The 16,530-nt window shown below is 43.0% G+C and overlaps 1 protein-coding gene across 1 annotated transcript in view; it reads left to right on the forward strand.

Moving 5' to 3' along the window:
- Window positions 1-1,732: 1,732 nt before the first annotated feature.
- The window catches only part of CD109 (CD109 molecule), a 124,413-nt gene continuing 109,615 nt past the window's right edge, over window positions 1,733-16,530 (forward strand). The window contains exons 1-2 of the mRNA XM_037894336.2: window positions 1,733-2,119; window positions 7,000-7,160. Coding sequence (XP_037750264.1) covers window positions 2,019-2,119; window positions 7,000-7,160 — 262 coding nt within the window. The 5' untranslated portion in view covers window positions 1,733-2,018. The remainder of the gene's footprint in view (window positions 2,120-6,999; window positions 7,161-16,530) is intronic.

The following is a 16,530-nucleotide window of genomic DNA, read 5'->3' on the forward strand; positions in this document are numbered from 1 at the left end:
ATAGGAACAGAACAGACTCCTGAAACTCTTACTACAAAAATGGTCCATAGTCATACAGACAGTCCCATTGTCTTCAATGGGATTGATCAAGGGTTTACAGGATTAGGTTACAGGTTTGTAAATTGTTCTGGATGAAACTGACAATGCCTGAGCTGTCAGATCAGAAGGAGGTTCATTCGAATAAAGGTGGGCAGATGTGTGATAAGTCTTAGCTCCATTGCTAAGATGAGGAACCTATTTTCAGCAAAGTTCTTGGCAGATTCCTGAGGCAGCTGGTTTAAGGTCATCAGTGTCTGGCATTATAATCTTCACTTTAGTTCTCTCACCCTCAAAGCTGGAAAATGAGGCATTTGTTTTCTTTGTTTTGTTGCTTCAGTTCCAGTTAACAAAATGCATGTTAGACTAGTTTGGCAACAAAGAATAATTCTATGTACACTGGGGACAACACCTGATTCCTGTCAGGCTGCAGAACTGGGCTGACATCAGAATCCAAACATCCTCTGGTCAGTGCAAGCAGAGGCATTTCTCTAATGATTTGGACTTGATGTGATGCAGTATGAATGTCACGGATAATTCAGACCAATGGGGAGAAACAGAATCAAAAACACTGTTTAAACATCTTCCGTACCCCCTCCCTTCCCCTCTTGAGAACTCCTGACCAAATAACAGCACAATACATATGCTAACAAACTTAAAGCCTTTGTTTAAATTTATTAGCATATGTATTGTGCTGTTAAAGTCATATAAAGAATAAATGCCCTCTCTAGCCATGTTCTGCTCCTTTAAGGAGCAGAGCCCAGCCCCACCTCTTGGGGGTGAGGGGGCTAGCCCCAAGTCTTTCTGGTACCCCATACCCGCTAAAAATCTCTTGCCGGTACTGCGTACTGGAGGGTACTGCCCTACTTGCACTACTGCTTCCAGTCCTATGATTCTGTGAATCAGCACAAGTTAAACTAGCCCTAAAGTGGCTCTAATTTGTGCAAAGGTCCCCATGGCCAGATCCAGGAGTGGGGATGGGAGTGTGGAAAGATGAATTCCAATTACTTTGGATCCCACTTGAATCCTGTGCCAAGTGCCGCTGGGCTGGACCTGAGTGGAGCCAAGCCCAATTCACAGCTTCGCAAATAAGCCAAGTGAAGTTGCCAGTCACAGTTGTCTATTTAACACATCGATCACGATTATTTTTGGTTTTTACATTCACGCTGGAGTGTACGAGAATACCGTCAATATTGTTTTTGTTCCAGAAAGGGCAAGAGGTCGGAATTGTAGATCAGAACACAGCCCCTTAGAATAGCCCTGTCTGGAGAGAGAGAGAGAGAGTGAGAGAGAGAGAGAGATCCATCTCATCTATATCTGACACACGCATTTAGGAAACGCCCCTGCGAGATGCCTATTTGGTTGTCGTCTCTCTGAAAGTCTGACTCACAGTCTAGGACAATGATTGCATGTTTTCCACTCAGCCCAGTTTCTTTCAAGCTTGAACTCGTCTTTAACTGGGGGCGGCTGGCACTGCTTAGACAGGCACCGTGGAGAGGTGGGGCTGGCTATCAGGGGCATCCTGGTGGTGTTTCAGAGTAGCAGCCGTGTTAGTCTATATTTGCAAAAAAGAAAAGGAGGACTTGTGGCACCTTAGAGACTCACAAAGTTATCTGAGCATAAGCTTTCCTGAGCTACAGCTCGCTTCAGCGAGACTAGCGCACTCTGGCCGGCAGGCTTCAAACGCGGCCACATCCCTTCCCCGCGCTCTGCAGCCGCCCCTGCTGGCAGGGAAGGGCCAGAGGCCGTGTCAGGGCGAGGGGAGCGGGCCGGTCTATTTTGGAGCCCGCAGCCCTCGCAGCAGGGAGGAAGGTTGGGAAGAGCCCCGCGTAAAGCGAGAGGGAGGGGTGGGGCGGCAAGAAGGAGCTTCTTTCACTCCCCGAGCGGGCACGCCCCGCCCTGCGGCCAGCTCCGGCGGGACGGGAGCCAGGGGAGGAGGCAAGCAGCATCCCGCGAGCCGCTTTGCACACTCCCGGAGCAGGATGCTGTTCCCAGGCCGGGCTGCACCGAGCGGCTCCGCTCCGCTCTCCTTCCTTCATCTCGTCTCGTGTCTCCTGGCAGCGTCGGCTGCCGCTGCGGCGGGGTATGGACGAGGGCGAGCCGCGGGGGGCGGGAAGAGGGGGGCTGGCTGGAGGCAAGGCGCCGTGCGTGCGGTGACCCACTCAGGCCTGAACGCGGTGCTGCGGCGGCCGGATCCTCCCGTTTCCAGTGGAGCAGGATCGGGGCCGCAGAAAGCGATGGCCAGTCATTGGCCTCAGCTGGGGCCCGCTGAGACGTTCCCTCCCAGGGTGATCACAGCACTGCAAAAAAATGGAGCAAACTTTATAGCCAGCTGCTTGCCCACTCCGACTGCTGTACGGTGCATTTCACATGCACTGCGTGTAACATTAATTTGTCCCCCCCTCACCCCCCGTAGTGAGTCATGGGTAGGAGGAACCAGAGAAATCCCTCTGCTTTTCTGTGCGAGGGAAGGGTGCTTTATTTTCAATAACCTCCCAGATAGGGAATGCGTTTTTGGATCCCCTCTTGTGTTTCACTGTGATTTGCCCTCTCCCATGCTAAATATGTTGTGACACAAAATTACCTGAGCCTGCAGCATTGAGATGGGTGTGCGGCTTCGCCTGTTTTCTTTCTTGTTTATTTTCTAGGAGTTTCACAGACTAACCACAGCTTTTAGGTGCTTCTTTGGGATTTAAGTTGCATTTTTTTAAGCTTGGGGCCTTTGCCTCCTCCCACTGAAGTCGGTGGAGGAAGATGAGTCACAAAAGGCCCCGATCCTGCAGGTTCCTTTGTGCGGGTGGACCCCCTGTGCCCGCCTAAGGTTCCATTGACATAAGTGGGTCTCTGCACTGGCATTGAGGTTTGCCTGCAAAGAGTAACTTCTGTGTTACCGGAAATTAATTTGTAAGTTGGCTTCCGGACTTGATTCCCATTTTGGTAGGTAGCAAAGAACGAATGAGTTAAACTGGACATTGGCACTGACACTACCCTATCAATAAAGTATCTTCAGTGTAATCTCCCTCTATTAGAGGGAGGTGAAATGATTGGGCTTGTACAGTAATGCTGTTATGCTTATAAGCAGCACACACAATCTATTAAAAGGGGATAAGGCAATACACTGCATTTATTGAGAGTACAATTTAAGCATTAATATCAGCATATGCTTCCATTCACGCCCCCCCCCCCCCCCCCCCCGGCAAGGTTCTGCAGGTGGATCTAAAAGTTACCAGTCCTTAGTGTTGCTCAGTCAGTTCCGGTGGCCAGCTGAAACTGCACACAAGGGAGGGGATCTGGGTCTCTGTTAAATGCATTCAAAGCTCCAATGTTGATGCAGAACAAACCCAAAGTCCCATGGCAACACACTCTTCTTTTATCATAATAAGGTCCCATACAAACCTATGGACCTTGCTGTGTCACACCAGAGCTGCCAATCATGAGGTATTCAAAATTGTTCTTAATCAGCATTATTTTGAGTTGTTACCAGGAGTATCTGCAGATGTTTCTTATCTCGTCCCTCTGGCTCAACTCCTTATCTTGTCCTTGGGGTGTATGCCTTTGCTTTAGGGTCGTCAATCTGCCATCTAATAAAGTTGGTGCCTCTTGACTCCTCCACTCCCCTCTTGACCATCCAGCCCAGTTGTCTTTTTTCAGTTAATTAGTAACACACACACACACCCCCCCAGCAAAGAATAAACTCAGAACTATTTCTTCTTACTAATTCAAGGCTAGCAAAATGGAGTACAATTTACTTGAGGCAATTTCTACCCATTAGGCTTTTGGCCTACATTGTTTGTATAAGCCTCTGCCTCAACATGCAGTAGGGTGAACATAAGAATAGCCATAATGGGTCAGACCAAAGGTCTGTCTAGCCCAGTATCAATGCCAAGTGCCCCAGAGGAAATGAACAGAACATGTAATCATCAAGTGATCCATCCCCGGTCGCTCAATCCCAGCTTCTGGCAAAAGAGGCGAGGGACACCATCCCTTCCCTTTCCTGGCTAATAGCCATTGATGGACCTATCCTCCATTAATTTATCTCGATCTTTTTTGAACCCTATTATAGTCTTGGCCTTCACAACATCCTCTGGCAAGGAGTTCCACAGGTTGACTGTGCGTTGTGTTAAAAAATACTTCCTTTGTTTGTTTTAAACCTGCTGCCTATTAATTTCATTTGGTGACTCCTAGTTCGTGTGTTATGAGAAGGAGTAAATAGCAGTTCCTTATGTACTTTCTCCACACCAGTCATGATTTTATAGACCTCTATTATATTCCCCTTTAGTCATCTCTTTTCCAAGCTGAAAAGTCCCAGTTTTATTAATCGTTCCTCTTACGGCAGCCGTTCCATACCCCTAATCATTTTTGTTGCCCTTTTCTAAACCTTTTCCAATTCCAATGTATCTTTTTTGAGATGGGGCGACCACATCTGCATGCAGGATTCAAGATGTGGGTGTATCATGGATTTATATAGAGGCAATATGATATTTTCTGTCTTTTTATTATCCCTTTCTTAATGATTTCCAACATTCTGTTTGCTTTTTTGACTGCCGCTGCACATTGAGTGGATGTTTTCAGAGAACTATCCACAATGACTCCAAGATCTCTTTCTTGAGTGGTAACAGCTAATTTAGACCCCATCATTTTATATGTGTAGTTGGGATTATGTTTTCCAATGTGCATTACTTTACATTTATCAACATTGAATTTCATCTGCTGTTTTGTTGCTCAGTCACTCAGTTTTGAGAGATCCTTTTGTAGCTCTTTGCAGTCTGCCGGGGACTTAACTATCTTGAATAGTTTTGTATCATCTGCAAATTTTGCCACCTCACTATTTACCCCCTTTTCCAGATCATTTATGAATATGTTAGATAGGACTGGGCCCAGTACAGACCCCTGGGGACACCACTAGTTACCTCTCTCCATTCTGAAAACTGACCATTTATTCCTACCCTTTGTTTCCTATCTTTTAACCAGTTATCAATCCATGAGAGAACCTTCCCTCTTATTCCATGACTGCTTACTTTGCTTAAGAGCCTTTGGTGAGGGACCTTGTCAAAGGCTTTCTGAAAATCTAAATTCACTATATCCACTGGATTCCCCTTGTCCACGTGCTTGTTGACCACCCCAACTTCCGAAAGAATTCTAGTAAATTGGTGAGGCATGATTTCCCTTTACAAAAACTATGTTGACTATTCCCCAACAAATTAAGTTCATCTATGTGTCTGACAGTTTTGTTCTTTACTATAGTTTCAACCGGTTTGCCCGGTACTGAAGTCAGGTTTAACACCCTGTAGTAGCCCTTTTTAAAAATTGGCATCACATTAGTTATCCTCCAGTCATTTGGTACAGAAGCTGATTTAAATGATAGGTTACAGACGACAGTTAGTAGTCCTGCAATTTCACATTTGAGTTCCTTCAGAATTCTTGGGTGAATACCATCTGGTCCCAGTGACTTATTACTGTTTAGTTTATCAATTTGTTCCCAAACCTGCTCTAATGACACCTCAATCTGGGACAGTTCCTCAGATTTGTCACCTAAAAAGAATGGCTCAGGTTTGGGAGTCTCCTTCACATCCTCAACCGTGAAGACCGATGCAAAGAATTCATTTAGTTTCTCTGCAATGGCCATATTGTCCTTGATTGCTCCCTTAGTATCTCGATTGTCCAGTAGCCCCACTGGTTGTTTAGCAGGCTTCCTGCTTCTGATGTACTTAAAATTTTTTTTGCTATTACTTTTTGAGTCTTTGGCTAGCTGTTCTTCAAATTCTTTTTTGGCCTTCCTAATTATATTTTTACACTTCATTTTCCAGAGTTTATGCTCCTTTCTATTTTCCGCATTAGGATTTAACTTCCACTTTTTAAAGGATACCTTTTTGCCTCTCATTGCTTCTTTTACTTTGTTGTTTCGCCATGGTGGCTCTTTTTTGGTTCTCTTACTATGTTTTTCAGTTTGGGGTATACATTTAAGTTGAGCCTCTATTAAATGTATTTAAAAAAATCTATTTAAAAAGTTTCCACGCAGCTTGGAGGGATTTTACTTTTAGTGCTGTACCTTTTAATTTCTGTTTAACAAACCTCCTCATTTTTGTGTAGTTCTCCTTTCTGAAATTAAATGCTACAGTGTTGGGCCGCTGTGGTGTTTTCCCCGCCACAGGGAATTTAAATTTAATTATATTATGGTCACTATTACCAAGGGGTCCAGCTATATTCACCTCTTGGACCTGATTCAGTGCTCCACTTAGGACTAAATCAAGAATTTCCTCTCCTCTTGCGGGTTCCAGGACTAGCTGCTCCAAGAAGCAGTCATTTAAGTTGTCAAGAAACTTTATCTCTGCGTCCCGTCCTGAGGTGATTTGTACCCAGTCAATATGGGGATAGATGAAATCCCCCATTATTATTGAGTTTTTTATTTTAATAGCCTCTCTAATCTCACTGAGCATTTCACAGTCACTATCACCATCCTGGTCAGGTGGTTGGTAATACATCCCTAGTGCTATATTCTTATTATTCCAGCATGGAATTACTATCTTATTATTCCAGCATGGAATTACTATTACTATAGAGATTCAGTGGTACAGTTTGGTTCATTTAAGATTTTTAGTTCATTTGATTCTATGCTTTTTTCCCACATGTAGTGCCACTCCCCCACCAGCACGACCTGTTCTGTCCTTCCAATATATTTTGTACCCTGGTATTACTGTGTCTCATTGTCTATCCTCATTCCACCGAGTTTCTGTGATGCCTGTTATATCAATATCCTCATTTAATACAAGGAACTCTAGTTCACCCATCTGATTATTTAGACTTCTAGCATTGGTATATAAGAACAATAGGGTGTGTGTGTAACAGCAGAAATATAGAATTTGTCACCAACATAGTTATTGCCTTTTGTAAAACAAGATTATTAAATACCAGACTGTGATGAGTGGATTTGATTTACTCCTCTTCCCCTTTTATGTTTTCCAGACCCACATTTCTGGTGACAGGTCCCCGGAACATTAGGCCTGGTGCAAATGTGACAATCGGGGTAGCTCTGCTGACAGACAGCCTTCCACAAGTCACAGTGAGAGGTGAAGTACTCAGAGGGAATGATACCGTGCTACATGGAGAAGTTACCTTTGAAAAAGGTGAGTTGGCAGGAACAGCCTAGAGCAGTGGGTCTCAACCTTTCCAGACTACTGTACCCTTTTCAGGAAGATGATTTTTTCTTGCATGCCCCAAGTTTCACCTCACTTAAAAACTACTTGCTTACAAAATCGGACATAAAAATACAAAAGTGTATTACTGAAATATTACTGAAAAATTGCTTACTTTCTCATTTTGTCTGGATGAAATTTTAGTTTGTACTGACTTTGCTAGTGCTTTTTATGTAGCCTGTTGTAAAACTAGGCAAATATCTCGATGAGTTGGTGTACCCCCTGGAAGACCTCTGCGTAACCACAGAGATACACATACCCCTGGTTGAGAATCACTGGCCTAGAGAGATTTACATGAAGATTATTCTTCCCCTCCTCCCCGAAATATCAGGGCTGTTAAAAATACATTAAAACATGAATTTTATTGGACTTGTTTTACCAAGTATGGTCAATCAAAGAAGAAAAATCCTATTTCCATCTAAATATAGTTAAAGGTGGAACTGTTTGCTGAATAGTTAATGGTTTGTATATGTGTGCACCCATTAACTCATTATAAGCACTTTGAAAATAATATGTGTAGTAGGGGAGTGTCATTTTATATGGTACCTGTGTGGATTTTTAAAGGACTCTGGACACTAGGGCCACATGAGTCCAATACAGAAACCCCCTCTCTTTCCTATATTTATTGGAAGGATTCAGAGACCAGGCAGGAGCATATGAAGTGTCAAAGCCTCTCATAAAGCAACCAAGCCCCATTGCTTTATATATATTAGGCAGACTGAGAAAAAGTGTGGGGCCAGTGTGGGGAGGAGGCTGCCCTGATCACATAATGAGGTGGCTATCACTCAGAAGAGTCGAGTGAGAAGGTCTCTCTTTGTTTTGAGGCTATGGCCCAGAGTCTGAGCTGTATGGCTAAAGGGGTGAAGTCCACCTTTATGACCCCTGAATTCTGGCGCTGGCTGATGACTGCTCCTGTTTATGTTGTAAGTTTAAAGTAGTTTGAGAGCTGCTGTAATGTATGCTCAGGTGGCTATAGCCAATGCTGGCAAGTCTGGCAGCTAGGAATAGCTGGAGCACTGAGGTGCTTCATACCTTGGATCTGCTCCAAAAGAGTGTTATTATTGTTAAATTGCCCACCTTTGGGCCCAGATCCCAAAGTTAATTGAAGTCAGTGGAAGGGCTCCCATTGATTTCAGTGGGCTTTGGATCAGGACCTTGGAGATGTAGAACAGAGCACATATTCACTAGAAAATAGGCTGAACACCCCAAACTCATTCCACGAGAGGGTGGCTGAGAATAGCTGCCACAAACATAGAAGGCCCCATTCCACTGTGAAGTCCCCGAATCATCCAAACCATTCCCCAAGATCATTTTGCTTAAAACTATAGCCCTGATTTCCCTCATTATAGTAACTGATTCTCCTCTTATTTCGAAACTTTCCCACACACTACAATATAATATAGATATGAACCCGTGCTGAGTAAAACTTTGTCATATGACATCATCACACAGAACTACACAGTATAATGATGGGCAGTGGGATATTTCAGTTTGGGTAATAGGAGGCTGACTATTTTCTCCCCTCTCTTCACTGGAAAAATCAGTTCAGGGAACGTATAAGTGTGCAGTAATGATTTATGAGGTCACAAGTGAAAGTATGAATTTGTCTACCTTCAAAAGAGACCTCATCCAGCTATAAATTGTTGGACGTGAAGCTAACATGGCTTTTAGAAAAGATTTGTTGGACACTTATGATACAGATGTTTGTATAACTCTGTATAGTTATATTAACACAGTAGATCATTCTGTTTTAATAAATACATGGCAAGTGTTGAAATAACAGATGATACATACAGAAAGTGTTTAAGACAGTTCAGCACTTTCTAGATTGCTTTTAAACTTGTTACAGCAGCTCGTTTCCCCTCCTCATCTTGTCTGAGACTGAATATTCTTGGGCTCACAGTGCCCCTTCAGATGCTCTGCTATTTTGTTCCTGGAAGGAAAATAGAATGCACATTTATTGTAAAAGCTGCTCTCTTCTTCCCTTCCTTTCTCTTTTAATTTCCCAGCCTATCTTCCTCTGTCTCTGTTTCTCTTGACAGCAAGTCTAGCTTGCCTGGTATGGGCTGTTATTGTTTACATTTGTTTAATGCCTAAGAGGGCACCAGGTAATTTACCGACATATGATCCGACCAGTTCCTGCCCCGAAGAACTTGTAATATGTGGACCTGATTGTGCAATGTGGTAACGTCAGTGGGGGCTGTGAGTGCTCAGACTCAGGCTGTAAACAGACAGCATATTGTTACCCTTTTTGACCTGAGCAGCTAGCCATAGTTCAGGGTCTAGCAGGTTGTTCCAGTTAGGAGGAGAAATTGATGATAGGTATCTGTTTGATGCAATTTTGTTTATTTACAGAGAACGTACAAAGTCCTGTTTCCCTGAACACAGGGCTTCTCCCAAGGCCACACCATTCACCCACACACCCACCCACAAAATATCTCTGGTAAAAAAATATCCAGTGGAACCCTCCAGGCTTATGATGCTAATTTTTGGACAGACTCCATTCTGCCTTGTTTTAGGTGAGGCGCCTTAATGTCTCTTGCAGCTATCTTAAATGAAGGGTGCATTCACACCCATCAGTTTCAACGAAGTTTGAACCCAACTCATAGCAACTCAACTTAGATATATTTAACTCAACTCATATATATATTTTTAAGACATGATCTAATTCAAACAGGAATTATTTTGGGGAAGTTATATGGCTTTTGTGAACAGGAAATCAGCTTAGGTGATCACAATGGACCCTTCTGGCCTTGGAATCTAGGAATCTATAACAATACCACATAGAGAGGAGTGGGGAAAAGATTTAACACAACACTTAAAAATTGTCTATTTAATTTTAACCCCAGTTTATATACCTCTGTTTCTTGTCAGTTTTTATATTTTTCCTGATTTTCTGTTTGATACATGGAAAGGCAAAAAAACAGGCACTGGAGATAAAGGGTTGAGAAAGTGGCAGGGCCAGAAGCAAGCAAGCTGTACCAGGCTCTTACTCTCACAGCAGGGCTTGTTGGGAATTGGAGGAGTTCTGTCCTGGTAGCACAGAAGACTATAAGTAGGGCCCTACCAAATTCATGGTCCATTTTGGTCAATTTCAAAGTCACAGGATTTTAAAAATAGTCAATTTTATGCTTTTAGATGTTTACATCTGAAATTTCACAGTGTTGTAACTGTGGGGGTTCTGACCAAAAGGGGGAGATGGGGTGGGGGTTGTGGGATTGCCACCCTTACTTCTGCATTGCTGCTAGTGGGGGCATCAGCACAGAAGTGAGGGTTGCAGGGTATGCGGGGTTGTCGCTTTTGAGGTGGGGTGGGGTCAGCCTTACAGATGGGCAACTGCCCAGGATCCCATAGTCAGGGGGCTGCTGTGGTCCCCTCCCACAGCCTGCCCAAGGTCCTTTTAACCCCTGAGCACTGGGCCCAGAGCTGGGGAGGGACAGGGCTAGGAGTGCTCAAGCTGGGGGCTCCTACTGTGCGCCGGGGTCCAGCTGCTAGTCCCAACCGGGCTGTGTTGAGACAGGACTTTCTCTTCCCCTGCAGGGGCTGTTTCTGGGGCCGGGTCAGACCCCCCCAACCCCCAGGAGCCTCCCCTGGCTGCAGGAAGCTCAGTGGCTGCTCTCACTTCAGCTCAGCTCTGAAGGCAGCACAGAAGTAAGGGCAGCATGCTGGAAGCTGGAAGCTGCAGTAGGAAGCTCCACAACTGCTGACTGGGAGCCCATCTCTGAAGGCAGCACATCCGCAGAGCTTCCTGCAGCTGGGGGAGGAGGAAATCCTGTCCCTGCCCAGCCTGGCCAGGACTAGCCACTGGAGCCCAGCCAACCGTAGACCCCCCCCACAATAGCCAGATTTCATGGGGGATGATCGCATTTCACGGTCTGTGACATTTTTTTCATGGCTGTAAATTTGGTAGGGCCTTAACTATTAGTATGGAACTACTGTGACTCAGAGGTAAAATAGCCTATCGGATTAAACCTCTTTAACTACCCTCTGGACAGCAAAACAATCTTGTGTTAAACTATGTCACGGTTGAATATAGTGGCCTGAAATTGTTGCTTCTGTTAGTGGTGTTGACACATTGGATCATGCCAACTGGCTGATGTGGTGACATCATTTTGAGATATACTGTTTCTACGGTGCTGTTACCTACAGTGATAGGCTGGCAGCTGTTGATATGCTACTCATGGGCAGGACAAATATTGGTGGGGTACCTGAAGCTATTGACCATAATATGTATCCCACAACCTGGGAGTGGTTCTCCATGTATTCATCAGTGCAATGTAATCTGAAGGCCCCAGTTCAGTAAGGTACTTAAGCATGTGCTTAACTTTAAACGTGTGAGTAATCACTTCCTATTCAGCAAAGGACACGCTTAAAGTTAAGCATGTGCTCAAATGATTTGGGCCTCAAGGTACTTAAGCATATGCTTAACTTTAAGCATAAACTTAATAAGTATATTTCTAAGTACTTTGCTTAATCAGGGCCTCAGTTGGCATGAGAATTTGTTCCTTATTTAACATAACTCTTGCTTTATGTAAGAAATAGAATAGAGTTGTCTATTCTCTAACGGTTGACAGGTTTGTAGTTTTAAATATGTTATAATTAAAATTTTGATTCCTTAGGGGAGTTTTGAGATGAGTCATGAGATACATACTGTTGCAGTATGACTAGGTTCACATCTTTGCCTTGCTTACTAAGTAATGTAACAAATGAAACAGACATATACTGATGACACGCTGGTCTGTGGTCCATGCAGAGAGACAATACAGAAGTGCTGCTCACCTGAGCCTGGCTTCATGTACCAGAAGCAAAATATCAGACACTGATGCAGCAAGCGAGATTATTAAGAAGTGATGCTTTGGTTTGGAGACCTACCTTCCTGGTATTGGGGTAGAAAGGGACACACTGAATATGCAAGTAGAAACACATGTCTAGAGGAAAAACGTATACGAGTAAACAGGACAAAAACATGCCCCTGGGACATGGGAAGAGAAGGAGCTTGTATTTTCTGCAGTAAAACTAAGAAGAATATAGAAAGAATAGCTCTGGAGACGATATGACCATGCACATCCTCATGCCATTAGGGCCTTGCTACAGGTTCTGGGTAACACCACTATTAGAAGAACCTTCACTTTGAATGGAAGTGAATATAGAAGCGTCAGTATTGCTTATATCAGAAAAGGCGTATCTTCCAATCTACATGAAATGCTCTGTTGACATTCATGGGAGAGCCACTGACAATGATGGGGACTATAGACATGCAGGTTAAACTCCATAGATAGAGAGCTCCAATGTCTCTGATTATGGTCTTTATTCCCATACCTGAGAAGCCAGTGATGGATCAAAAAGATCCAGCTGAATTGGCGAAAAGCTCACTTGATGGAGGAAAGTAAAGCCGTCTAGCTACAGTATTAAAGGAACATGCTTTGGTTTTCAAAGGAGAAATGGAGAGCATGTAATATTTCACTGTAAAAGCTGTCCAATAAGCCAGGCAGCCCACCCGAATGTTACAAGGAGAGCGTGAGTTTGCCATATGCCATCAGATCATCAAAACAGATCTGGAAAGTCTAGTCAAGACAGGAGTTGTGTCATGCATAGACAATGAGCAACTGGCATTGTTCCAGCGCTTAAGTTAAAAGAGAATTTGGGGTGGTTTCAAAGTGACTCTAAATCCAGTCTTATGTGCAGAACAATATCCTTCCTCGTAGTTAACATTTATTTGATTCTTTACCAGGCAAAAGGTTATTGAAATTGAGTCCTGCCAAGCTTACTTACAAATGCAGTTGGAAGAAAAAATCCCAGGGGAATGCTAACAATAGCAGTGCCTAATGAGTTTTACTGACCCAAATAAGTTTTTCAAAACGTAAGCTCAACAGAAATGCTTCCATTAATTAAAGAAGAAGAAAATAAAAAAGAAAATAAAAAGTCAACTGGAAACAAAAACATTCTCTTTGCAGGGTTTGCCATCTACACATTGCAATAAGTTCTAGTGCATGAGAACGGTTGTGATAATTGGGCCTACAAATTGTGAGCTCAACTGTAACAAATACATGTAAGTTAATAAGAGGTCACAATTGCCTATAACAGGGATTGGCAACTTTTGACATGAGTCCCATCAGGGTAATCTGCTGGTGGGCCGCTTGACATTTTGTTTATGTTGACCATCCACAGGCATGGCCCCCCGCAGCTCCCAATGGCTGCAGTTCACTGTTTCCAGCCAACTGGTTTTCCCCTTCTTTTCTTTATCTTTAATAAAAGATTAAAAAAAAACTTAATGGTGTGTTTGCCATGGTACTAAACAGCCCAAGGCCACTGTATACCAAATTTTGGACCTTGTTTAACAATTTTTCATGTTGGACAATAGCTGGCTTATGCTAACACCTGGGCCCCTATAGTCCATCTAAATTAAAACAACAGAGCTTGATTATGAAATTGACTTTAAGCTAGAGTGAAAACCAACAGTCTGTTTTCATTATCTGTACAATACTGAATGATGTGAAAAAAGTCAATGTACAGCATAAGTATGGAAAGAAAATTAAGTTTTAAAAATACTTTTACTTGTAATAACATATGTTAGAATTTAAGGAAACTGAAAAAACATTTTGATTCATAAAATATGACTTAGGTTAAGCTTTATTTGTTTGAGCCAAAATGAAGTAGAGTTGCTTTGTCAACAGAGGATCATACAAAATACTGGGGGTCTAAATTAGATGTTACAGCTCAAGAAAGAGATCTTGGAGTCATTATGGATAGTTCTCTGAAAACATCTGCTCAGTGTGCAGCGGCAGTCAAAAAAGCTAACAATATTAGGAAGCATTAGGAAAGGTATAGATAATAAGACAGAAAATGTCATAATGCCACTGTATAAATCCATGGTATGTCCACACGTTGAATACTACATGTACATCTGGTTGCCCCATCTCAAAAAAGATATATTAGAATTGGAAAAAGTACAGAGAAGGGCAACAAAAACAATTTGGGGGTATGGAACAGCTTCTCTATGGGGAGAGGTTAAAAAGACTGGGACTGTTCAACTTAGAAAAGAGATGACTAATGGGGGATATGATAGAGGTTTATAAAATTATGACTGGTGTGGAGAAAGTGAATAGGTAAATGTTATTTACTTCTTCGCATGACACAAGAACAAGGGGGTCACCAAATGCAATTAATAGGCAATAGGTTTAAAAGAAACAAAAGGAGTACTTCATACAACACACAGTCAACCCATGGAACTTGTTGTCAGGGGATGTTGTGAAGGCCAAAAGTGTAGCCGGCTTCAAAAACTAATTAGGTAAGTTCATGGAGGACAGGTCCATTGGAGGACATTAGCCAAGATGGTCAGGGATGCAACCCCATACTCTGAGTGTCCCTAAATCTCTGACTGCCAGAAGCTGGGATACGATGATGATAAAGGATGGATCACTGAATAAATTGACTGGTTCTGTTCATTCCCTCTTGGAGCATCTGGCACCGGTCAACTGTTGGAAGACAGGATACTGGGCTAGATGGACCACTGGTCTGATCCAGTGTGGTCATTCTTATAATCTGGTTGAAAATAGCTTTCATTATTTGTATGCATTAACTGTAAATTTCTTGGAATAGTAAATTAATTTATATACATTGATTGTACATTCCCTCTGTAGTGAAAGAAACAACTGTTAATAGAATTAACTTTGAACTAGAGAGCTGTACAAATTATCTTCCAAACGAATATTTGCTAAACATGACAGAGGCTGTGAGAATGACTAGCAAGCTCAGACAAGTACAATGCTCATCCATGTCAATACTGGAAAAATAGTTCTTGCCAGAAGTTGTTTTGCATACTTAACAATATGGCTCTGACGTGAAACAGTGGAAAACATTGATGAATGGTAAGTTGTGAAAGAACAATTTAGTAAGGATGAAAATACTAGATATGCTGAATCCCTTGTGTTAACATAAACATATCACAGTGTTTCTTTTCAGTATAGCTAATATTCTTCAGCTGTGCCAAGTGACTCATTGATGGTTGCAGAGGATATACTTGAAAATCTGAAATGTGGTTGCTATGAAATTGTGAGGCAACAGCATCTGGGTAGGGTGACGTGAGACTCATACATCCTCAGTTCTCTGAGTGACTGTGGTTTAAAACAAATAGAACAGGCGAGAAGTACTTCCAACTCTTTACGAAAAAAAGTATTACGGGATTGTACAGTTGTTGAACAACCTAAAGCTAAATGATAATGGACTGTGATGAGTTTTTTGCAGAAAGACAAGGTAACATTCCTGTGCAGTACTCCAACTGTGCAGTGCAATTAGAATAACTTCTACAATGCAGTCATGAATAAAGGGCAGGTAGCTTAGAATCACAGGAAAGCAGGGCAGGAAGGGACCTCAAGGGATCATCTAGTTCAGCCTCCAGTGCTGAGGCAGGACCAAATATACCTAGACCATCCCTGACAGGTGTTTAACCTCTTTTTAAAACTTGCAATGATGGGGATTCCACAACCTCCCTTGATAATCTATTCCAGAACTTAACTACCCTTATAGTTAGAAAAATTTTCCTAATATCTAATCTAAATCTCTCTTGCTACAGCCCGTTATTCTGCCTTCTGTGGGCATGGAGAACAATTGATCATTGTCCTCTTTTAACAGCCTTTAACATCTTCAAAACCTGTTATTAGGTCCCCTTCTCAGTCTTCTTTTCTCAAAACTAAACATACCCAGGTTTTTAATCTTCCCTTAGTCAGTGCAGAAGGACCCCAGTGAGAGACACTATCAGAATCTAGCCTGGAAACCTGCAAGCCGCTGTTTGAACAGAGACTAGATTGGAGAGGGCACTCCAGGCACCAGGCCTGAAGAGACCTAACCCTCGACTGGACCGCCCAAGGGGCTAAAATAAGAACCACTATTGCTCGCTTTGAACTATAACTCTGTATCTGGGGTATTTGTAACATTTCTTGGCAGCCCTGGTAAAATAACCTTCCCCTTAGCCATAAGTCTGTGTGGTTACTGGGACCCACCAGGGCTAGCTGTCTACAAGGCCTAGCTGCTGAAGCATGTACAATGCTTGCCTCCAAGTCATGGTACGCTTGGCATGCTACTGGCACCTAAGGGGTTGGTGTACTCCAGCAATAATTACACAGTTAATGCACTCCCAAAGTGCTGCACCATTGCTTCCCTGGTTTGCTCCCTGCCAGACCACTTCTCTCCAAGGAGAAAGGTGAACATTAAACAAAATAAATCCAAGGTAAATCTCACATCTTCTGATGGTCCAGACATCTTGTGTCCTCAGCAAGTCTGTTAGAGTCCCAATAGTCAGAAG

The sequence above is a fragment of the Chelonia mydas genome, chromosome 3 (genome assembly GCF_015237465.2).
Source record: "Chelonia mydas isolate rCheMyd1 chromosome 3, rCheMyd1.pri.v2, whole genome shotgun sequence".
Taxonomy (NCBI): Eukaryota; Metazoa; Chordata; order Testudines; family Cheloniidae; genus Chelonia; species Chelonia mydas.